Genomic DNA, 24,890 nt, shown 5'->3' on the forward strand with positions numbered 1-24,890 from the left:
ATTATTATCCCATCAAATTTGCCAGGCACTTAAAGACTCTTACACAAGAGCCGTTAACCCACAAGATATTTTAAAATACTGCCTTTTTCTGGCTCATTAATTAGGCAAAACATATTCAGTGTCACCTTTGTCCTTGTTGCCGATTTCTTTGGGGTATCTTTTAAATAAAAAAATTACACGTTGACGGGCAGACTCTGCTCTACATGACTCTGTCCCGTGTGACTTCACCTTCTCATCTCTGCCACACTTTGACCCCCAATTTATGTTTTTTTCCCCCCAGGACATTTTTTCCCAATTCAAGCGCTGTCCGTGATCGTCGGTTTTCACTACGAATATAGTAGTTTCTAGAATTTATCGTCGTATCAGTTTCTATTCCTCCCTTTTTGGGCGGGCTTCTGTGGCCGAGGGCGAGGCAGAGCAACAACCCTCAATAACACTCCCTCAGCGCTTTACACGACTTGAAGTTCTTAGAAACGAAACCGAAAGCGACGACCCGCCGTTGTGAGATTCATCTAGTTGCAGAGTCCTGTACGGTACAGGAAGTCCAATTCCTCGCGTCATTCCGAGCCTGGCAGCTGTAGCGATAACACGGACATGGGAGACGAAGCTTACCCGTACCCCGTCCTGGTGCGGGGGGACTGGGACTACCAGGGCTGCACCAAGGCGCTGAAGAACAAGCTCCTGTGCTACTTCCAGAGCCAGAAGAAGTCCGGCGGGGGCGAATGTCAGATCGCAGTCTCCCGCCCCGGGGAGGTGCGCGTGCACTTTGCCGAACTCGAAGGTAGCCCTCGGATCTCTTTCCGCACTTTTTCTGGGAAAAGCAGCAGCGGGTAGGGCGCCGGAGTGGTGAGTGGCTGGGAATTCATATTGAGAGCGAGGCAGGCGTCTTCGAGCAGCATTGTAAAGTTAACGTATGGGTGCGTTGAGGAGGTTCCCCGTGACCAACACGTGATCGTCAAATGTTGAGGTAGACGCGCTACGAATGTGCATGTTTGTGTTAGGGATTTTACCTGACCTAAGGTTGACGCCTTTCTCAGAGAAAAGTACCCGTTGTTTGTTTACGCTGTAAGATTCTGAAAAGGCCCAGCCATGATATTAACAAACAAGCATTTACAATGCAATGGTTTCACCTTTAGAAAAGTTAGAGCTATTGGCATTGCTCTTGACATTTCTCTTTTTTTATACTTATAAATATATGGCATTGTTATTTACATTGCCAACAGCTCTCTCAGCCCACACAGCTCTCACAGCCCACACAGCTCTCACAGCCCTCACAGCCCACACAGCTCTCACAGCTCTCACTGCCCTCACAGCCCACACAGCTCATTTGGATTCTGAACTTATAATATTTTTATAAATGTATTTTTTTTTGTAATTCTTATTATGTCTTTTGTCTTCTCTTCTATCCGCCTCAATCCTTCTTTAGTTCAAAACGCTTTAGAAATTGATATAAATAACCTCTTGTGAGTCGTGACTCCAGACAGGCAGGGTAAAGCTGAAGAGCTCCTGTCGTCGTGAATAACGGAGACAGCGCTATGCTAGGCGCTCAACACTGCCCACGGTGATAATTGTGTGGGCGGGCCAGCCATCTTCTGGGTGCACTGCAGCTATGTGTGCCCTCCAAAGGTGAAATAATAGTGATAAACTCCACACGTTTTTAATAGAGCTCAAAACTAATAGAAGTAACCTCGACAGGATTTAAACAAGTCCTTCCCATTTCCACGGTCACATACAGTAATCAATGCGCCCGTCATGGTGAGACACTTTCTGCCATCAGATGTGCCTCCTGTATTTTAAAAGGGGTTCCATGAGGCATCGCATTTCGGTACCGCAGACAAGTACCCCTGCAAACTACAACAACCAAAGAAAACCATTTAGCGGGTCAGTACTGGTCCTGGTATTTTCACTACGTACGGTATCGCAACGCTCAAAACAATGGCCATAGAGTTTGTGGCTTTATATACACAGCTTAGTCAAAGTCAAGCATTGAATTATAGATTCTAATATACAATAGTTTAAATGTGGCGTAGCACTTTATATTGCTTCTAATTTTAGTGGATATCTTCTAACTTTAGTTGAGAAAATAAATACGAGCCCTATTCTAAAACAGAAGAAAGTCATAAAGCAAAATGTTCATGTCTGGCATGTAAAGGTGACAGATCTCTCAAGTTATGAAAAATTATTGTATGCGACAACTAATCATCGTATCTTAAGAACGCAAAGGAAGAGGCGTCGCACATTGATACTGTTCATTAGACAGGATCCGGCAGTTTAACGATAAAACAATCAAAATGAAAGTAAAATTAAAAGCCCACCCCAAAAGCTCAATAAGAATGTATGACAAAGTTGTGAGGCGACTCTCCTATATGTCCAGATCTGTCCCTTCTTCAAATGAAAGATTGCATCCCCGCACCCCCTCAACCGGTGATACAGCTTCCGGGAGCCATTATGTCCATAGCAGACTTTTAAAGAGGTGCATTTAAAGATCAGGTCCTAGTCTTCCAAATACATGACATTTTGCCTGCTATCTGAATAAGGGAGACTTTATGTATCTGGGGTGACAACCCAACACAATAAAACACGTATACAATTGAACGCGCAATCCCAATTAACCCTTAAAAGGGCGTTCTGGGACAAAGCCCAGAGGCAAAAATGTGCGGAGCTGTAACCTGCTCCTTACAAGCTCAGTCACTAAGAACATGCGGCCTGAACTCTCTGCCGAGCCCTCGCTCGCGGACTTTCGAGTCTAAGAAAACGTAGCTGGTATGGAGACTGTTTCGGACTTTAGGCCGTCGGCTACGGCAACTTTTTCTACATCACGCAGACACACGACTCATTTGACTTATTCACCCGCCCGAGATCGTCCCGCACTCACCGCTTCCTGCCGCCTCCTATCTCCCCCAACGTACAATGCGACAAAATGGCGCCACCACAGGATGCTCGAGAGCACCCCTCGATTACTCCTTTCTACACCGAAAGCAAATGGCGACTTACTGACTTCTGTCGTCGCGACTTGTTTCGGAATCGCTCTCACCAGCCGTGGTGCAGACTGGGAGCGTCATGGCCACGCTCCGATTTCTTTTCTGCTTTTTTCGAATAAAACTTTATGAACAAAATCATCAATGCACAAAATCAATTGCAGTATGAAAGAGGCATAACACGGCAAAAAATAAACTAAAGTCATTACATCCCTTAATTAAAAACAATGCTCTCGGCACACCGACACACGGCACCTGGTGCACATGGTGTCCGACGGCTCCGGGGCCTATGAGGACAGCGGGAGGGGGGGGCGGGAAAGGAACGGACAGCGGGAGGGGCAGGAACGGGAAGACGGACAGCGGGAAGGGGGGGGGCAGGAACGGGCACTCACCTGGACTTCTTCCGGCGGCGTTCGGCCTGGAATGAAGAAAAGAAACATAAAAAAAAAAAAAAACAACACGCCCACCGCCGAGATGACGAGCACAGTGGGGCGGAGAGGGAAAAAATTGCAGGAACGCCCACAAATCTGGTCCGGCCATGACGGACAGATCTCTGTTCCAATGGCTAGCCTCCATTTATGGAGCTAGCCAATGGAACAGAGGGCAGGACTAAGCTTCACACTGTAGGGACATAAGATTTCTCCTGGGTGGAGCTAGGAGCTCCGGCCCCAGGCGAAACCTAAAAACTTTGTATAAAATTGTTCAAATTCGTTTTTAAACATGGCCTTTCTGTCTTTGTGTACTTGAATGATCAGTCAGGGATCACCGAGGCAGACGTGGAAGTATAACACATTTTAAAGTGCCTTCTATTTACTTTTTTTAATAAGGGAAAAATACCGGTTTTAAGTAATTTTTCTAAATGTTTGTACTGCGTGAGACATTAAAATGCCAGTCACTGTCAACCCTACTTTATCTCCCAGAGTTATATGCACGTTTTATAACTCCCTAAGTTATCTCAGCGGTCCACTAAATGTCATTGGAGATTTTAAGTCGGGCAGCAGTTTGTCAGCGGACCCCTTATAAGACTCAGAGCTAACAATTATGTTTGGCCCGAAAGAGTGCAGCACAGACCACCAATGACTTTAATATGTGTGAAAAAGGCCTCTTTATTGAAGACAGGTGTACCTCACAAAACATTACCCTTTTGCCTTACAAAACGACACCTCGCTATATATACATTGAGTCACCTACATATCCTCCTCCCCCACCCCTAACGTTTCCCCACCCTTATCTTTTGTTTGCAACTATTTAAAAAAAACAGCTCGGTCATTAACTGTTGACCTTTAACCCTGTAACCTCTTATTTACTTCTCAAACATCTACCTATCGCCTATCTTGACCTTTTTGCCGGCTCCTGGAGTAACTTGTTTTCAACCATAAAGTTAAACTATAAACATGCTAAAAACTAGCTACCAGGGGCCGTATTATACATTGTGATAGTTTGCACACGGCAAACTTGCGCAGAAAACACGAAGCAGCTGCTCTGTGTTTGCACTGTGCAGGCGTCACCCGTCTGCACTTTCAAACAGGATTAGAGATTCCCTTGCAGGCGGGTGCAGTCAGTGACTGCACCCGTCTGCAAGGGCATGTCTTGGGGGTCCATGGGACCCCCATAGCCCCTTGCAGAGGGCTGCTCTCAGGGGGCGCACTGACAGTGCGCCACCTTTCAAATGTGTCACTCTCAGTGCGCCTCCTGAGAGCTGCTTTCACTCTGCGCTTGCGTCTGTACTATGGCTCGGGCGCAGAGTCAAAGGTATCCCCTCATTTGCTTAGGGCACGCCCCTATGCAAATGAGGGAACACCCTCTGAAGGTAGCTCTGGTGCTTTAAGTGCGCCAGCGCTTTCGGTATTATAGTCTGCGCTCCCTTCTATATTACCAAAGTGCACCGGGGAAGCGCAAAGCGGGTGTAAACGCCTATTGCACCTCGGGCCCTTATTGTAATACGGCCCCAGATGCATTTCACCTGTTTCAAGCAACAACTCAATACATTGCACTTCCCCGCCAATGCACCTGTGCTCAACCAAATAACCTATAACTTGACTTTGCCTGTAATAAGCAAACTGTTCTTCAAGGTAAGAGGGAGGGAACATTTTTACAACTAATCTTCCCCTACATCTGCCGTCTGCCGTCTCACCTTACCAAAATGGTGACACAGCTTGTAAAATGGCCGGTTTTAAAGCCCCCTGCCCGTCAGCCCAAAATCTAGACCAAAAAGAACCCATTCGACTCGGGCCACACTATTGGCCCAAAAATCCCAGGGGTGCAAGCCTCCGTCTTAGTCGCCCCCCCCACCTTCCCCCCCTCAAAGCCCCAATCGGTAGGAATGGCAATCGTTTACTCCGGGAACCAGTAGCTGGGGATGGCGGCAGAAAGGAGTTCAGCTATAAAGGAGGAGTGTTGTCAGTAAATAATCATGCACATTTTTATGTACAAACTCTGCTGCTAGAGACATTGGTAACTAAGAAAGATATGATAGCAAAGCTATGTTGGCCTATTAAATTTGGCCACAGACTGCATTTTAATCTAGCTCGGGGCTAATGCAGAGACCTGTGTTTATTCAGCAAGTTTCATGGTAACTGGTTAAATTTGCTGGAGTGATCTTTTTGCTCCCTCTGCTCACAAGTTTGAATTATAAAATAACAGTACCTGCTGAAGGGCATAGCTTGTAAGGTTGGGATGTATTTGTATTTTATGTAAGAAAGCTCAATGGCCTATTGATTTTGTTGTAGAGATGCTTGTTATTTTCAGCTCACAAGTTTCAATCCTGGTAAAACAGCTCAGTCTAACAAGCATTGGATTGGCATAGTCAATAAGTCTTGCCTATGGCTTTGCCAATATGTTTTTTAGCCCTGTTGTACACTAGTGTGGCTGCTATTCAGTATGGCTAAAACCTATTGGTGTAAAGGGGCCTAGAGTGAAGTATTCTAAAGTTGAGTAGATTGTAGTGTTATGGAGTAGAGTGGTGTAGAGTTGAGTCAAGTGGTAATGGTGTGTTATGGAGTGGCATGTAGTGTTGTGCAGTGTAATGTTAACATACCACCATATTCACTTATGTTTATTCTGCATATGCTATACTGGCCCTTATCTTAAGCTAATACTTACTTTAAATACTTTACACTGATAAACTTACTCTGCATTGTACTGTAGGGAGTATAATGTTGTTTAGTGAAACTATACTCTCACAGGCCCGCCACACTTTACAAAGATTAACAGTGTAAATTTCAGCGCCTGTTGGCAACAAAATAAAGAAACTAAAGGAACATTTTGCATTTCATCCAACATGCTCAAAATTTACCCTGCCTCGAGCACGGAGTTGCCACATTTGGCAACTTTGGACACATCTTTGGCACAAGGTGGGCAGAAGGTGAGTCACTGCTGCTCTCAGTGCCTGAAAGGAAAATGTGTGGCAGGTGTAAGTAGGTCTTATCTCTGAGAGAGGTTTTAGCTGGGTTGTATTGTAATGTGGTTGGCAGGATATGGAATGCAAGAAACAAAAAAAACAAAATAATCAACAGAAAGTACAGGTCACCCTTCCAGTTAACCACTTGTGTAGCATTAGACACCCATAAGTACATATAGTAGCTGCGTCTTCTAAACAGCAGCTATATTTTATGTAACTGCTCGATTTGAATTTTGTCCAAGGAAAGGGGCTGTAAGAGGGAGTTGAATGTCTATTTAAAGACATATTTTTCTGTTCAAGAGAATGAAGGAAAGACGCACCATGAGATGGTGAGTGCAGCTAGAGTTACTAAAAATGGGTGGTCATGTGTTCCTGTGTGGCCCTCTGGAAAGCTTGACTGGTCATCTTCCAGTTACTTACTACCTTAATTGCCTGTTAATTTGGCACAAATGAGGTGAAATAGTTCCCCAGAAGGTGTAAACCCATTGAAGACAACTGGTCTCTGGGGCAACCACAAATGCCCAAAAGAGAACACCAGAAAAACTTTATTACAAGGGAAAGGGCAGTGCCCGAAGGACAAAATGTGATTTTCTTTGAGGTCTTGAAATCATTGCATAATACGGAATGCAAACAAGCATTAGAAATGCAATAGGTCTCGCAGCATTAGAGTTAGTGCTTTTAGAATTGTTAATGGTTTTTTTTGTAAATCTTTAGCATGAGGTTGAGGGTGAGTGAGGGTGAGTGATGGTGAGGGGTTGAGGGTGAGTGAGGGTGAGGGTGAGGCTGAGGGGTTGAGGGTGAGGGTGAGTGAGGGTGAGTGAGGGGTTGAGGGTGAGTGAGGGTGAGGGGTTGAGGGTGAGTGAGGGTGAGGGGTTGAGGGTGAGTGAGGGGTTGAGGGTGAGTGAGGGGTTGAGGGTGAGTGAGGGGTTGAGGGTGAGTGAGGGTGAGTGAGGGTGAGGGTGAGTGAGGGTGAGTGAGGGTGAGTGAGGGTGAGTGAGGGAGGGTGAGTGAGGGTGAGTGAGGGTGAGTGAGGGTGAGTGAGGGTGAGGGAGGGTGAGTGAGGGTGAGTGTGGGTGAGTGTGGGTGAGTGTGAGTGAGGGTGAGTGGGGGTGAGTGTGGGTGAGTGTGGGTGAGGGGTTGAGGGTGAGTGAGGGTGAGGGGTTGAGGGTGAGTGAGGGTGAGGGATTGAGGGTGAGTGAGGGTGAGGGATTGAGGGTGAGTGAGGGTGAGGGGTTGAGGGTGAGTGAGGGTGAGGGGTTGAGGGTGAGTGAGGGTGAGGTGTTGAGGGTGAGTGAGGGTGAGGGGTTGAGGGTGAGTGAGTGAGGGTGAGTGAGTGAGGGGTTGAGGGTGAGGGGTTGAGGGTGAGGGGTTGAGGGTGAGGGGTTGAGGGTGAGGGGTTGAGGGTGAGTGAGGGTGAGGGTGAGTGAGGGTGAGTGAGGGTGAGTGAGGGTGAGTGAGGGTGGGTGAGGGTGGGTGAGGGTGAGTGAGGGTGAGGGAGGTTGAGGGTGGTTGAGTGAGGGTGAGTGAGGGGTTGAGGGTGAGGGGTTGAGGGTGAGCCTGAGGGAGCAGAGAGAACAACCATAACATTGTCTTCCAATAGATATTATTTACAAATTGCTGACATGCTTTTCAGTCTCACAAGTACTATTTGGTTTAATGAGCTGCTCTGCAACAAAGAATGCAAAAGATATTTTTGGGCTCGGCTCGCGAAACAAATTGTGTACCCTTGGGCACATGTTGGAAAATAGCATTATGGAGCACAGGAGTAAATGGTGCAGTAACTTATTGCAGACCCGGTGGGGATTTCCACACATTCCAAGTTCCCGGCCTCACGCTTTGGCAGCTCTTGTAGGAGACGTGCAGAACTGTACAATACACAGTGCCACAGGGGAATCCGACGGGAGCTAGGAGCGCTCTAACATGGCTATGTAGGGAAGAGGTCTCGCTTACCCATGCCAACTCATGGCAGCACTATTAATTTCCCTTTATGAGAACCGAAGCACACAGTCGCGCCTGACCTCGCTTGAAGGTTGTTTTTAATAGTCGTGCAAGTAGCAAAACAACAGCAGCACAACAGAGATGCCCCCGTTCATTATATTTCGCTTATTTTGTCAAAATAACCCTTTTATCGGAAATTGACTATAAAATGTTTTTGTTAAAAAGTGAAAAGGAGGTTTTGACAAGCACGGTAAAATAAAAGAGCGTGGGATATTTCTCAGCTATAGTTACCGACTGGTAATATACACGCGCTCATCAGAAATAGTGCAATTTCGTAGACAACACAACATCAAACATGCATTGATAAAACCAATAGGTTGACCTTTAAATACTGAAAGCAATTATGTGTTCAGACACCCACCTGCACGCAAAGTAGAGATAAGTGGAGAAGTGGGGAGGCACGAAGTGGGATGAGAGTGTAGTTCTAAACAAGCATTGGCAAACTCGAGCTACCTTAAAGTAAAACAAGCCGGAGGGAAGAGAGGGGAGGGGGGAGGAGAAATGCGACACGGCGGGAAGGGGAGGGGGCGGAACGGGGGAGGGGGCGGAGAGGAGAGAGGTGCGACACGGCAGGCAGGAGGAGGGGGGAGGAGAGTAGGGGAGGCACGACCTTGTGCCACATATTTTACATTTAATCACCAAAAGCAAGCCTGAGGGAGCAGAGAGAACAACCATAACATTGTCTTCCAATAGATATTATTTACAAATTGCTGACATGCTTTTCAGTCTCACAAGTACTATTTGGTTTAATGAGCTGCTCTGCAACAAAGAATGCAAAAGATATTTTTGGGCTCGGCTCGCGAAACAAATTGTGTACCCTTGGGCACATGTTGGAAAATAGCATTATGGAGCACAGGAGTAAATGGTGCAGTAACTTATTGCAGACCCGGTGGGGATTTCCACACATTCCAAGTTCCCGGCCTCACGCTTTGGCAGCTCTTGTAGGAGACGTGCAGAACTGTACAATACACAGTGCCACAGGGGAATCCGACGGGAGCTAGGAGCGCTCTAACATACTGGGAAGAAGAAAGTAGACGAGAGATGAGAGAAAGGGGGAGGGGGCAGTCACGGAGGAAAGAACACAGAACGGAGACAGAACAGGTAGAGGACAGAAGCCACAGCAAAGGGGAGGGGGAAGAGAAGAGGGAGAGGGGAAAAGGCACGGTGGAGTGTGAAAAGCAGAAAAAAATGTGTGACATAGAACGATGACACGAGAAGGAACAGCGGAGGAAAAAGCTGGGTGATATAAACAAGCCTTTCACCGTAACACGGCGGGCAGGGGAGGGGGCGGAGAGGGGAGAGGAGAAATGCGACACGGAGGGAAGGGGAGGGGGCGGAGCGGGGAGGGGGCGGAGAGGGGAGAGGTGCGACACGGCGTTAGACGGAAGGAAGAGAGGGGAGGGGGAGGAGAAAGAGAAATGCGACACGGCGGGAGGGGGCGGAGCGGGGGAGAGGGTGTGTGTGTGTTGTTAGGAGACGGACGTGCACGCGCACGCGCTTTTAAGGTCAATGCGCATGCGCATAAGCTCAATGCGCATGCGCATTGACCTTAAAAGTCACGGGCACTGCAAGGAATCGCCACGATTCCTTGCAGTGTGGATAAAGAGTGGATAACTCGCAATAGTCTCGCTTGCTCGATGCGCATGCGCATCGACAGGCGAGACCTAAAAACGAAATAATAAACAGAAAGTCCTGGTAAGCCTTCCAATTTTGCGTGCATTTATGCCTGTTACAAGCAATGATTGTGGTAGTATCAATGAAATCAACCTTAGAAAGTGTCCCACTAGACCAAAAAGCCCACAAACCTTTAAGAAAAACAGCCCGCACACTGACCTATCAGACCAGCCCCTCGGGCACTGTGTGATTGCGGTATGGCCAGTCCGACCCTGGAAGATGTACCATCTGTAGTGTAAGAGGGTGCGTTCTTATGTTTAGTTGAATTTGTCAGTTTCAACATGTGTGATACTTTTCTGTGGAACACCATGATGTATTCCAAATCACTTGAGCATCTTCTAGGATAGTAGACAGGCCATGCATATGTATGTCTTTCAAAGGAGGGCGTGGTAGGAGCACTCGTATGTGCCAATAATGGCCAATCAATGTATTTTTTAAAATTATTAATATAGATATATGCCAAGAGCCTGATTTTTTCTGTGTTGTGTTAGGACATGGTGTTTTTTTTTCTCTTTATGTGTGGGTTTCCAATAGCTTCGACCAGGCTTCATGGGCACTGGAGTACAACACAGCAAATTGGTAATTACGAACTGAGATACTGGCAGCACGCAGATGAATTGCTTCCCTGGTGGAGAGTGCTGTAGGAAGCACAGCCATACTAGTCTTTATTATATATAGCCAGGGCCACGTGGTGTGTGTAGATATGCACAAGCAGGTAATCATCACTCCTAAAGGGAGTCTAGTCTGTCTCTTGTAGTTGAACATTATAAGAACGTAACTGAGCATAACCAGGACTGTTTTTATCAAACTATCCATGCATCAGGTTTGGTCTCCATATGAAACAACAGGACCAGTTTAGAAATCACTGACAGGTGTTTTCTCAGCTTGTTCATTATATGTGCACATGTGTGCTGTGGGCCAGTTTTACATCCATCCTTGAACCACGGCACAGTGAAGGGCAATTGCAAACAGATGGGCAGTGTGTATTGGAGATTCTTGAAAATGAATGGCTCAGAGCGTGGGACAACTACTTTGCCACTTATTTGAATGTGCCTCTCTTTCTGGAATGTTCCAAAGCTGGCTTCAGCATAGGGAGAGTAACCAATGCAGAATCAGCATACATGCTGCCCAGATAACATCAGAGCACGATTCCCAGCAGTCATATTTACCATGCATGCATACATACAGTATAGTGAGGTATGTGTAGCTCTTGGGTACCACGAGAATGAGTCAATTTGATATTCTTGCCAGACATGAAGTACATTTGACAGTTTGCAGTGGCCACAGCGGACTCTTTCCTCATTTCTTGTGCACTTTGAGATAAAATAAGCTGGTAGTTTAAAATCGCTTGTGCTTCCTGTTTCTAGCCGAGGGTGTAGAGCTGCTCAGACATTGTCCTTGGGATGCCACACGGCAGGGACACGTGGAGCAGGCGAGTGGCCAGCAAGGGTCCAGGGAAGCCGAATGTCACTTGCAGCCCTGGCTGGGTGCTGTCAGCCAAAAATTGAGGTAAAACCAATGGACGCTATTGAGAGTGATAAGTTGTCACATGGTTTCAAGGGGCACTGTCGACATCTTTGAGTTGGCATGAGCCCTGGAGCCATTATGCTGCTTTTGCGCACGTTACTTGGCACTTTAACTTATACAAGACTATTTACACTTATCACGAAAACTGTCTGCTGCGATCGTTCTCCGCTTATTCCTGGAGTTTAGTCTGAACATTGTAAGCAAGGTTAATCAATAATTACCTTTGTTATTCTGTTCTGGTCAGGCCCTAGCACATAGACAAAACTTACCCTGCAGCTGCTGTTTGCGGGACACTGGTATTTTGATATTACGGGACTGCATATTTAACACAGAAACACTTGGAGAGGGACCTTTCCAGGGAGAAAAACTATACGTACCTGTGATGTAGTAATACAATCTATTTCCTAAAGGTATGGGGTCTGCTGACAAAGCTCGAAGATCTTCTATCATATAATACTTCATATTCGGTCCACGGAGAGGAGCTTGGGCACTGTGGTCCCGTTTCCAATGTCTTTGTAAGATGACACCTCCCTTCATAATGTATGGACTTGCTGCTACGCTGACAATATTTGCATTTTGCATTATTACACTAGTAATGGCATATATACAGCATTTTAGAGCACGTTAGGTGAAATAAATATTTTAAACGAATTCCCTGACTCTGTCCGATCTTGTTGTGGATAGGTACGAGAGAAGTGAGCAAAAGGGGTGCCTCTTTACCACGATTCAGGAGTCCAGGAGTGTTGTGTTCTGGGTTGTCTAATCATTTGTTTCTCCATTTGTGATTAGGAGAGCGAGTGAGACACTATAGGTTGTTGGTCCTGGGCTCGGAGGTACTAAGGCTGTAGGAAGGCATAGCTCCTATACACTGAGGTCCCATAGTCCTGTGCATAGTTCTGTGTATGTGCAGAATCCCTAGAACATGGCGCCACCAACCTTTGGCCTGGTACTTTTTCCCGAGGCCCCTAAGTAGCGCTTGTGTTTGTCCACAATACCCTCCCACCAGTATCAGAGACGTCCGTGGTGCGAGGGACAAACCTCCTGTTATTGAGATATATAGGTTTTTCAAGCTTGAATTTTAAAAGGTTCTAATTACAACCCAGCTATGTGCTACTTTTTGGCTTGCTATATTAGTCATGGCTGTTAATATTACAGCACCGAACCGTGCGGCTGTTAATGTTAATGTTAATGTTATAGTGATTTGTATAGCGCGCGGCTGCCCCAGCAAAGGGGCGTTGACCCAACACGGAGTGCCCATTACGAGGGCGGACTTTATTTTTGTTGTAGAGGCAAATGCCGCCTACCGCTTCAAGGTTTTTTACGCCTGGGTTAAAGTTCTGGCTGTGGATGGTAATGATCAATTCTTTCATGAGTATGTGCTAGGTGTAGTCCCTGCAAGATATCGTCCCTTTAATTTGCTTGAAGTTCTGTTGTCGGCATGGCAACACATTATGTGGTTTAATGGCGCCCTTCCTCACCCTGTTACATCGGTCCGTCTCGCCCCATTGTCGGTCGATGGGGCCATGTGGCCTGTTTTGTCGGGCTATACTCCACATCCTAATTATTTTAATCTTACCATTTCAGAGCTGAGGGTATTACATACCGATTTGATTTATATTCACCGAAGTTTCACACAATATTTGGCGCGTACTTGGCCTGCAGCTCCGACTGGAGCTGCACTGTCACCAGGACAAGGGGGGTGTAATAATTAGTCCTCTTATGGTTAATTTTGTGATGGGGAAGCTCCCTCGGAATAGAGATGAATGCCCGTTTTGGTTGGCTGAAAAGTTTGAACAACTCAATGCTGTTTTTACACACACGTCGCCTGTAGATAAACACAGGATATTGGCCATGGGTATGCCGACAGGCTTAGTTCCCAATGTGGCTGACTGTAACACCTGGGGAGGAGTGTGCACTGCGGTGTATTGTCTGTGCTTTGGTACCCCCTCCATGATGGTAATAAGAAAGTTAAAGAGGAACAAAGTGCGGAAGCTGTGCTGGAGTTGGGTATGAGACTGGTGGGGGCATTCCCTGTCGTTTCTGATATGATCCAAGGAATCTAAAATGGGAAACAGTAAGCTTACAGGTGAGTCAGCGCTTAGAGGCGGTTCCTAATGTGGATAAACCACTGGAAGTGCAGAAACTTATAGCTAAGGCATATAAATCCTTAGATCAAATCAATTTGGGAGTTAAACTTTTTACTCAAACTCAGCAACAAACTAAGCCCCAACCTGAAAAGGAGGGGCGACCATTCTTTTCTAAAAAAAATTGGAGTAAGAATAAACAGCAGCAACTACAGAAACAGGATTCGTGTGCTGGTTCACCGACCTCTATAACTTCTGAGTGTAAATATGATTTACTTGACCGCACTAAACTAAAGACCCCGGAACAATTTCAAGTTCCTGATCCTCATTCTCCCCGTTCCTTTCAGGAATCATCGGACTGACAGTTTAGTGGAGGGGAGCTTCAGGATCAAAGATAATGTGTGTCCAGTCAACAACGACAGGATCAGCCGAGACAATTTAAAGTTAAACTAAAGACAGAGGGGCAAACTCTGTGTCATGCCCTGTTTCAGTAGCTTTGACAGCTAAATATGCCTCAGACAGTGAGAACCCTACTCCTCTATTGGAGATGGACTGTGACTTTCCTAGCCAGCGCTGTAGAAGTTACCATAGTGCGGGAGGCACTGCGTCCTTGTTTTGAGGCAACAGCAACTGATACTTTTGTAACACTAAAAACTTCAGATACACGAGTTGCACCACCTGACAGATAATATGAAGTCACCCTACAAATTGAGGGTGATATCAGGCGGAAAGTTAAGGCGATCTTTTGGGAACACCTAACTTCTTTAAGTTACATTTTGTTAGCGGAGGCAGATTGGCCACCCGGTTCGTGTTAGCATATTCATGGGGGAAGGACATGTTATCACCAAGCTTTTCCTGTAACATCTCGGAGGAGGCAAAACGGAATTATGCATCAGAATGGGCGCTTGCTTTGGCACCGGCTGTGTATCGTAGTCAAGATTTTCTCAGGCACATGAGATACCTTTATGTTCTATGCCACAGCCGCAAGCTCAATATGCCATCAAACGTGAGGCCAAAGCTGCTGTTAACGAAATACCAAAACAATTGGAATATCAGGGTGTGATTGAACCCTGTGTTTCAGCAATGAATAATCCTCTTTTCCCGTTCGTGAAACCGGTTGGCTCCTATCGTATAGTATTGGATTACAGGAATTTGAATAATCATGTGTGCACATTTGCAGTACAAAACGTGCACAGCTCTGCTTTGGTCAATAACATTGTACGCAAAAGATTAAAGACTACCCTAGATATTTCCAGTGGTTTTTACAGTCACAATCTGGCTCCAAGAACCGTGATTGGACCACATTCACTGGAATCGGCAGTCAGTAAATATTTTCACGCTTGCCTATGGGGTATAAGAACAGTCCAGGGGCTTTTGCAGCGCGTGTGGTCTCACTTCTACACAATTTAGACCCAAAGGCTTTCTCTTATGTGAATGACATATATTTAACGGATGATGAGTTGATTCCACATCTAGTCTATGTTGATCGCATTATGTCTTTTGCCGACCTAGGACACAAATTTAATTTTGCAAACTCACACATTGCCTGTTTGACAGTCATCTTTTTGGTTTACAAAGTCAACAATGAAGGTAGAGGCTTGGCCCCTAATTTCTTGGAGAAATGTGCTCAATTGCAGCCTCCTCCAACTCTGAAAATGTTACAATCTTTGCTGGGTTTCTTGAATTATGGTTGTACTTATATACCTGATTATGTCCAGCATATCAAACCAATCCATGCTTTGGTACAACCAACCTTTGGTTCTGCCAGCTGGCTTCCGGGGACATACGAAGATTCTTCGATCTTTGCAAGCAGATATGCTCGTGGCAAATTTCCTGTTAACACATGACAATACCACAAATGTAGTCATATGAATCGTTCCAGGTACAGTGGGTTTCACATACTTGACGTTTAATGAAGGGGATACAGTCCCCATTGTATACTAATCACACTTGTACACTTCAGCCGAGATGCGTTTTTCTCCAACTAAAAAAATCCTTACTGCTGTACAGATGGCGATTGTAAAAGAGCGCTCTCTTGCACAAGGTAGGTCGTAGGATCAAAGCATGCCAATTTGTCCGCCTTCGCGATAGTCGCAGGTACAATGGAGGACGTTGAGTTTAAATCTTCTGTGGTACGTACACTGTCTTTAGGAGACTGTACAGCACAATTGGCTGAGCTGTGTGCTTTGGTGTTGACTCAAGAATTTGCTGATCCAACAAGCTGCACTCTTATAGTGTGCGATTCCTTTTATTGTGTGCAATCATACAATGACAATTTGTTCTTGTCATGGAATGATTTTCGTCACACCAAATATAGCACAATTAAGCATAAAACAGTTTGGGTTCAAGTGGCGGCGGGCGCTCAAGGAAATCCTGCCCCTCACTCTTGGCCATCAGCGTGTGGGAGCACATGCTGTAGGCAATTCACTGGCTGATGAAGCAGCCAAATCTGCAGTTGCCACATGTTCAGTAGCAGCAATGACAAGGTCAATGACAAAAAATGATAATGACATCCTGGTTGCCATAGCAGCTACTAAGGATGGGAGGAGGTTCTCTCAAGTATTCCCGTTCAAATATTCTTATCGTTTGTCCCCAGAACAAGTTCCAATAGGTACTGTCCTGTCCGTTGGGGATCTGCTGATTCCTATTGAGAACCGCAAACTTCCTTTGATCATAGCAGCGCATGAGGGCATGGCTTCAGCACATACTGGGGTTTCTGCAGCAGCATTACTGGTGGCGTGGCTTGTACCTGTCATGACTTGCTCCCTGCATTCTCGTGTCCACCACCAAGGGGCTGAACAGTGGGACTCTCCTGTGTTCTAATAAGCTTCCAGACCCTCCCCTTCATGTACATACTGACTTCCAGCCATTTGGACACTATTTGGAAATTGACATCCATTACCAACCCATGCCGGGTTTTGTGGAGGCCATCCTGCTCATGCTTGAAACTTCATTACCTAGAATTCCCTGCTCACTGCTTTGTCTCCACCCCTGCAGGCCAAGAATGGTTGGAGAAATTCAGCTCACCTGTGGCTGGCTGCTGCTAGTGTGCTCACACCTGATGCATGCGATTGCTGTGAGCTCTTTTAAGGCCCAGCTCCCTTCAGTCCAGGTTTGATCATTGTAGGTGTGTACTGGTGAGACCAACCCTTGTTTCCAGTGTTTCCTGAGCTTTAGTTATTCCTTGTTCCTGAACTGCAGCAGTTTCCCTTCTTCAAGAACTAGCACTGCCTGCAGTGCTACCTTTACTTCTGAGCCTTAGCATTGCTTGTTCCTGACCTGCTGCTCTTTTCTTTGTTCATGAATTAGCATTGCCTGCAGTGCTACCGTGACTCCTGAGCCATAGTATACATTGTTCCTGAGCTGCAGCAGTTTCCCTTGTTCCTGAATTAGCACTGTCTGCAATGCTACCTTGGCTTTTGAGCTTTTGCTAAATTCTTGACTTGCTCCAGCACAGCCTTCAGTGCTACTTTGTTTTCTTGACTCCTGATCCAGCACTATTCTAGTATACCCTTGTAGCCTCCCCTTCTGTATATCCTTTTCCTGTCCCTGCTTTTCTTCCCATCACCTTGGTTCCAGTTCCTAGTTTACTGTCTTGCTGCTATTCCTGCTGTTTTGCTTCTATTACCTTGTATGTTTGTTACTTGTTTTCTGCCAAGTGTGCCCTGTGAATTCCTTCCTTTCCTGTTAGGCACTCCTCCTTGCTAGCTCCAGGTCTATTGTGCCTGTATTTAGTTCTACTCTATTGCTGTTACTTCCTTGCTTGTTCCTGTTTGATCGCCATGATCCGTGGGCCCAGCTGATAACCTAGCTGGTGTTTCTTGTTCACTCTTAGTATTGTCTTTGAGTTACAATTATAACATCACCATAGGTATCCACTCCACAGACCCTGCCTTTGCATGCATATCCTATATGTGGGTATTTGCAGTCAGTATCTGTAACAGCAATTATGGGTGAGGAACTTACTGAGCTTCAGTCTTACTGCGTGGAGCTCCCGAGTGCTTTACCCCACATTCCCTTTATTGTTAATGTTGTTTTATATCATTGTATTCCACATCTGTCCTCAGTGTACTAATTCTGAATGCTGAACTGCCTCATGAGTGCCTGTCCTTTCTAAGTCTTAGCTATCTTGTTTCTTCGTGCAGGCTTCCCCTTTGGATCCCTCTTCGTCTCTGACTTCCTGTGTGATCCTGGGCAGTGCAGTTCTCCTTTTTCTGCTTCATTTTCTACCCAGTCACCAGTCTTTGCCCAAGTCCCTGACTGTGTTCCGGACAGTCCCTGACAGAATGACCAACCCACATTTCCAGGGTCACTAGTGAGGTTTCTTTGCGTTCAGTTAGCTATTATTTTTCTCTTACATTTCTGTTTGAACATTTTGAAGGTGTCATAATTAGAGGTATAAGAAAGAAACACAGTAGTGCATCATTTAAATTTGTGCTGGGCAGTTCACCAGTGCCCACCAATGAGAGGTATTTAGTGTTTACTTTACAATTTGAGAATGTGTAGAAGCGTGCAATATTTTATGTTGGCATAAGCGACAGCCATTTTGGCTGTGACATCCATTTTGCTTCCTTCGTAATTCTTTAGTCCTCTGCTGTTCACCTTTTCACCCTGCTTGTGTCATCAACTTTACTTGACCTCTTTCGACATGGCTAAGCAATGTACGTGCTGGGCGGTTGTAGCTGCCGGTGCACCTGGTCTTAGAGGCTATCTATTGACTGTTTACTGCTGTCATGAACATTCCTGCTCCCCCTTATCTGCTGACCAAGTGGTTATCCATCTGCCCTTGTTTGCTTATAGGTATTTATGTGTCTAAACGTCCTCTTTCCATTTCTGTCCACAAGCTTGTATTGCAACAAAATTGTATACAAGGACGGTGGTTTGTGAATTTAGTGTACTTCCTCCAGACTCAGTCCTGCTCATGAGCATTTAATAAACTTGGTTTGTTTTACTCCACTCCAGTGCCGTTCTCTCTTTTGTTAGTCTTTGGACCCGTGGACGAGAGGGTGACACTGCACCAGTGTGCCCTCTTGGGGGTACATTTCCACAAATGTTCACCCTAGTCCTGAAACAATGAATCCTCTTATGAGAAATGGACATTTTCATTCTGATTATTTTACTCATTGGCTCTCAAACACCTCTTTGCCAGATCCTAATTTCATCTTCTGTTCTGATGGAGATTCAATGCCTGTCTCAGCATTGCAAAAGGAGAATGATACCATACTCAGTTTGCTGAAGAAGAATTCTAATTCTACCATGTTTGCTGTAAGTGGTTGTAAAATACAATATTCAACCACACAACCAAAGAAAGAGCAGATTTATCTAATAAACTCTGTTCACCATTCAAATAATGTTACCCAGTCTTGTAGTCCAGTAAAGATCAGTCCCGAATACTAAAGGGACCTTCTTAAATACCACATTCAAAGTAAACAATAATCAGTTTAACAAAAGAGAGAAACGACCTACCATGACACAGGCTGCTAATAGCCAGTTTGAATAAAATCCAAGTTGTAACTCTGTTGTTTGTTGTGAAGTTGCCAAGTCTACCAGTGTCCTCTTAGATAAAGATCTGAAGTGTTCACAGGATATAATTACATCTAAAATTCTTGAATTACAACAAGAGAATAAAATGTTTTAGACTCTGTTAAAAAACTACAACCCAGAGTTCAAGCGCAATCTAACACCCCTGTACAAGATCACTTTTCCACCTCTATGTAAGCATGGAGAATGAAGCCTTGCACTCTCTTTTGTGTTCCCCTCAGGGCTGGTGCAGCGATTTTGTGAATAATACTGTGGCTGATCACTCAGATTCCACTCAGAAAAGCCATAGTACCTTGTCTCACAGTTTAGTTAATCAAAGTATGTGTTTGTAGTCAGAATTTTCTAACTCATCTGGTGTTTTGTCTTGTAGTGTTAGATCACATCTAGGCACTACATCTGAGATGTGTCCCTTCACTTTTGAGGAACCCCAAATGCTAGGCAAAACACAAAACATCTCCTTGCTTTCTTTTCCTGATATTGAAGTCAGTTCTATCTCAGAGATAACCCGCAGACAGGCCATACTGACAAAACCTGAACTTGCGACCCTCATAATCCCTGATGTGAAAATATACTGAGATTCTGACCACACTTGATTTAACTGCTGCAACGGAAGTCAGCCTCCTAATTGAGAAGGAACAAAATCCTGACCCCTTGTTTGCTCTCGTGCTTTCAAGTACACCACATATTGAGAAATTGGGAAATTATACTCTATGCTCTCGTACATCTGTAACACCTTGTAATACAGAGGAAATTGAAAACATTTCCAAAGACCCAGCAATCTCTGACCTGTTTTCTTTGACTAAGACATATGAACTGTCAAATGGTAAAGGGAGTCTGGTCATCAGAGACTCTAAGCTAAGCAGTATTCTTAGCCATCCCGAAGAAATTATGTCAATGTGTTTTAACCCCTTCCGTGCTCCCGTTGGCCGACGGGAGCACTCCCTCCTCAGTGCTGCCCACGACCAATGGCCGACGCAGCCCCGTCCGCCCTTTAGAACGCCCGCACCGCGGTGGAAAAAACACCGCGGTTAAGGCGTTAATGAGCCAAGGAACTGAAAATTTTAGTATTGACAACAGGGAATCTACTGTTCACGGGCTATCGCCATTCCCAGAATTTAAAGTTGGTCGTCCTTGTGCCTCTCTGCCATCAGCTTGTCTTCTTGCAGAGTATCCAGAATCCTCAGTCGGCCTGCTACTTTCCGAGACCTCAGCCTGCCTGCTGTTTCAGAGTGCTTAGCCGGCCTTCTGCCATCTGAGCCCGAGCCTGCAGCCTGCCTGCCACCTGAGCCCGAGCCTGCAGCCTGCCTGCCATCTGAGCCCGAGCCTGCAGCCTGCCTGCCATCTGAGCCCGAGCCTGCAGCCTGCCTGCCATCTGAGCCCGAGCCTGCAGCCTGCCTGCCTTCTGATCCCGAGCCTGCAGCCTGCCTGCCATCTGATCCCGAGCCTGCAGCCTGCCTGCCATCTGATCCCGAGCCTGCAGCCTGCCTGCCATCTGATCCCGAGCCTGCAGCCTGCCTGCCATCTGAGCCCGAGCCTGCAGCCTGCCTGCCATCTGAGCCCGAGCCTGCAGCCTGCCATCTGAGCCCGAGCCTGCAGCCTGTCCGCCATCTGAGTCCGAGCCTGTAGCCAGACTGCCATTAGTACTGGAGTCTCCAGCCTGTCTGACTTCTGAACCAGAGCTTCCAGCCTTTTAGACTTCCGAACCAGAGCTTCTAGCCTGTCTGACTTTCGAACCAGAGCCTCCAGCCTGTCTGACTTCCGAACCAGAGCCTCCAGCCTGTCTGACTTCTGAACCAGAGCTCACAGGCTGCCTGCCTTCTGAACCAGAGCATCCAGGCTGCCTGCCTTCTGAACCAGATCTTTCAGGCTGCCTGCCTTCCGAACCAGAGCTTCCAGGCTGCCTGCCTTCCGAACCAGAGCTTCCAGGCTGCCTGCCTTCTGAACCAGAGCTTCCAGGCTGCCTGCCTTCTGAACCAGAGCTTCCAGGCTGCCTGCCTTCTGAACCAGAGCTTGTAGGCTGCCTACCTTCCGAACCAGATCTTTCAGCCTGCCTGCCTTCCGAACCAGAGCTTCCAGGCTGCCTGCCTTCCGAATCAGAGCTTCCAGGCTGCGTGCCTTCCGAACCAGAGCTTCCAGGCTGCCTGCCTTCCGAACCAGAGCTTCCAGGCTGCCTGCCTTCCGAACCAGAGCTTCCAGGCTGCCTGCCTTCCGAACCAGAGCTTCCAGGCTGCCTGCCTTCTGAACCAGAGCTTCCAGGCTGCCTGCCTTCCGAACCAGAGCTTCCAGGCTGCCTGCCTTCCGAACCAGAGCTTCCAGGCTGCCTGCCTTCCGAACCCGAGCTTCCAGGCTGCCTGCCTTCCGAACCAGAGCTTCCAGGCTGCCTGCCTTCCGAACCAGAGCTTCCAGGCTGCCTGCCTTCCGAACCAGAGCTTCCAGGCTGCCTGCCTTCCGAACCAGAGCTTCCAGGCTGCCTGCCTTCCGAACCAAAGCTTCCAGGCTGCCTGCCTTCTGAACCCGAGCTTTTAGGCTGCCTGCCTTCCGAACCAGGGGAAGCTGCCTGCCTTCCGAACCCGAGCTTCCAGGCTGCCTGCCTTCCGAACCAGAGCTTCCAGGCTGCCTGCCTTCTGAACCAGAGCTTTCAGGCTGCCTGCCTTTTGAACCAGAGCTTCCAGCTTGCCAGCCTTCACAGTTCTCAGTATGTATATGTTCAGTCTCTGAATCTCCAGCATCAGAGACAAAACTCTCAACATATAAGCCTCCAGGGCTTGGATCTCCTGCATATCTGTTTCCAAAGTCTCTTGCATGTGAGTCTTCTGTAGGTTTTCATCCAGGGCTAGAACTTCAGGTCTGCTTTGTGTGAATTCCTTTGTCTTTAGCCAGTTTGCCTTTGACCTCTGTGCCCCCTGCCAATCCGTTATCTGCTTTTGAAGCTATTTCAACCTGTCTTAATTTTCAGAGTGCTACTGCAGCCTGTAATCAACAAAACATGAAGCACCTTTGATTCAGTCTCCTAAGCCCCCGTTACTGGATTTGGACTCTCCAGGTTATGCCTTCAATACTGCTGTTAATTTACTGCCTATAATCCTACCCTTCAGAGCAACACAGTTTTCCTTCAGTCTTCTGGTATCTTGCCCTACATCTCTGATGGAAATTAACTTACTTCTTAGTAGCAAAGGCTTGGAATCCAGTTCCAGATTCTGGGAGCCCGTCTTTGGAGGGGGGTGTACTATCACGGCTTGCTCCCTGCATTCTCGTGTCCACCACCAGGGTGCTGAACGGTGGAACTCTCCAGTGTTCTTATAAGCTTCTAGACCCTCCCCTTCATGTACAGACTGATTTTCAGTTATTTGGACACTGTTTGGGAATTAACATCCCTTACCAATCCATGCCGGGTTTTGTGGAAGCCATCCTGCTCATGCCTGAAACTCCATTACCTATAATTCCCTGCTCACTGCTTCGTCTTCACCCATGCAGGCCAATAATGGGTGGAGGAATTCAGCTCACCTGTGGCTGGCTGCTGCTAGCCTGCTCACACCTGATGCATGTGATTACTGTGAGCTTTTTTAAGCCCCAGCTCCCCTCAGTCCAGGGTTGGTCATTGTAGCTGTGTACCGGTGAGACCGACCCTTGTTTCCAATGTTTCCTGACCTTTTTATATCTTTGTTTCCAGTGTTTCCTGAGCTTTAGTTATTCCTTGTTCCTAAACTGCAGCAGCTTCCCTTGCTCCTGAACTATGCAGTGCTACCTTGAATTCTGAGCCTTAGCATTCCTTGTTCCTGACCTGCTGCTATTTTCCCTGTTCCTGAATTAGCACTGCCTGCGCTGCTACCTTGACTTCTGAGCCTTAGCATTCCTTGTTCCTGACCTGCTGCTGTTTTCCTTGTTCCTGAATTAACACTGCCTGCAGTGCTACCTTGGCTTTTGAGCTTTTGCTAAATGATCTTCTTGCTCTAGCACAGCCTTCAGTGCTACCTTATCTTGACTCCTGATCCATCACTATTCTAGTATACCCTTGTAGCCTCCCTTTCTCTGTATCCTTTTCCAGTCCCTGCTTTTCTTCCCATTACCTTGATTCCTGTTCCTAGTTTACTGTCTTGCTATTTTGACTGTCTTGCTTCTATTACCTTGTATGTGTGTTACTTGTTTTCCGCCAAGTGTGCCCTGTGAATTCCTTCTGTTCCTATTAAGCACTCCTCCTTGCTAGCTCGTCTATTGTGCCTGTATTTTGTTCTACCCGATTGCTGTTACTGCCTTGCATGTTCCTGTTTGATCGCCAGGATCCGTGGGCCCAGCTGATAACCTAGGCGGTGTTTCTTGTTCACTGTGAGTATTGTTTTTGAGGCGTGGCTTGTACCTGTCATGAGTTGCTCCCTGCATTCTAGCGTCCACCAAGGGGCTGAACGGTGGGACTCTCCTGTGTTCCAATAAGCTTCCAGACCCTCCCCTTCCATGTACATACTGACTTCCAGCCATTTGGACACTATTTGGAAATTGACATCCATTACCACCCCATGCCGGGTTTTGTGGAGGCCATCCTGCTCATGCTTGAAACTCCATTACCTAGAATTCCCTGCTCACTGCTTCGTCTCCACCCCTGCAGGCCAAGAATGGGTGGAGAAATTCAGCTCACCTGTGGCTGGCTGCTGCTAGCGTGCTCACACCTGATACAGGTGATTGCTGTGAGCTCTTTTAAGGCCCAGCTCCCTTCAGTCCAGGTTTGATCATTGTAGCTGTGTACTGGTGAGACCAACCCTTGTTTCCAGTGTTTCCTGAGCTTTAGTTATTCCTTGTTCCTGAACTGCAGCAGTTTCCCTTCTTCAAGAACTAGCACTATCTGCAGTGCTACCTTTACGTATGAGCCTTAGCATTGCTTGTTCCTGACCTGCTGCTGTTTTCTTTGTTCATGAATTAGCATTGCCTGCAGTGCTACCTTGACTCCTGAGCCTTAGTATACATTGTTCCTGGGCTGCAGCAGTTTCGCTTGTTCCTGAATTTGCACTGCCTGCAATGCTACCTTGGCTTTTGAGCTTTTGCTAAATTCTTGACTTGCTCCAGCACAGCCTTCAATGCTACATTGTTTTCTTGACTCCTGATCCAGCACTATTCTAGTATACCCTTATAGCCTCCCCTTCTGTATATCCTTTTCCTGTCCCTGCTTTTCTTCCCATCACCTTGGTTCCAGTTCCCAGTTTACTGTCTTTCTGCTATTCCTGCTGTTTTGCTTCTATTACCTTGTATGTTTACTTGTTTTCTGCCAAGTGTGCCTTGTGAATTCCTTCCTTTCCTGTTAGGCACCACTCCTTGCTAGCTCCTTGTCTATTGTGCCTGTATTTAGTTCTACTCTATTGCTGTTACTTCCTTGCTTGTTCCTGTTTGATTCCCAGGATCTGTGGGCCCAGCTGATAACCTAGGTGGTGTTTCTTGTTCAATCTTAGTATTGTCTTTGAATTACATTTATAACATCACTATAGGTATCGGCTCCACAGACCCTGCCTTTTCATGCATATCCTATATGTGGGTGTTTGCAGTCACTATCTGGAACAGCAGTTGTGGGTGAGGAACTTACTGAGCTTCAGTCCTACTGTGTGGAGTTCCTGACTGCTTTACCCCACATTCCCTTTATTTTTAATGTTTTAATATATGTGTATTGCACTTCTGGCCTCTGTGTAGTGATTCTAAATGCTGAAC

General features: G+C 46.6%; 1 protein-coding gene across 1 annotated transcript in view; it reads left to right on the forward strand.

Moving 5' to 3' along the window:
• Positions 1 to 453: 453 nt before the first annotated feature.
• Positions 454 to 24,890, forward strand: part of LOC147732882 (protein mono-ADP-ribosyltransferase PARP14-like) — a 1,251,483-nt gene continuing 1,227,046 nt past the window's right edge. Inside the window, exon 1 of the mRNA XM_086957427.1 lies at positions 454 to 781. Coding sequence (XP_086813553.1) covers positions 595 to 781 — 187 coding nt within the window. The 5' untranslated portion in view covers positions 454 to 594. The remainder of the gene's footprint in view (positions 782 to 24,890) is intronic.

The sequence above is a fragment of the Lissotriton vulgaris genome, chromosome 2_1 (genome assembly GCF_964263255.1).
Source record: "Lissotriton vulgaris chromosome 2_1, aLisVul1.2, whole genome shotgun sequence".
Lineage (NCBI taxonomy): Eukaryota > Metazoa > Chordata > Amphibia > Caudata > Salamandridae > Lissotriton > Lissotriton vulgaris.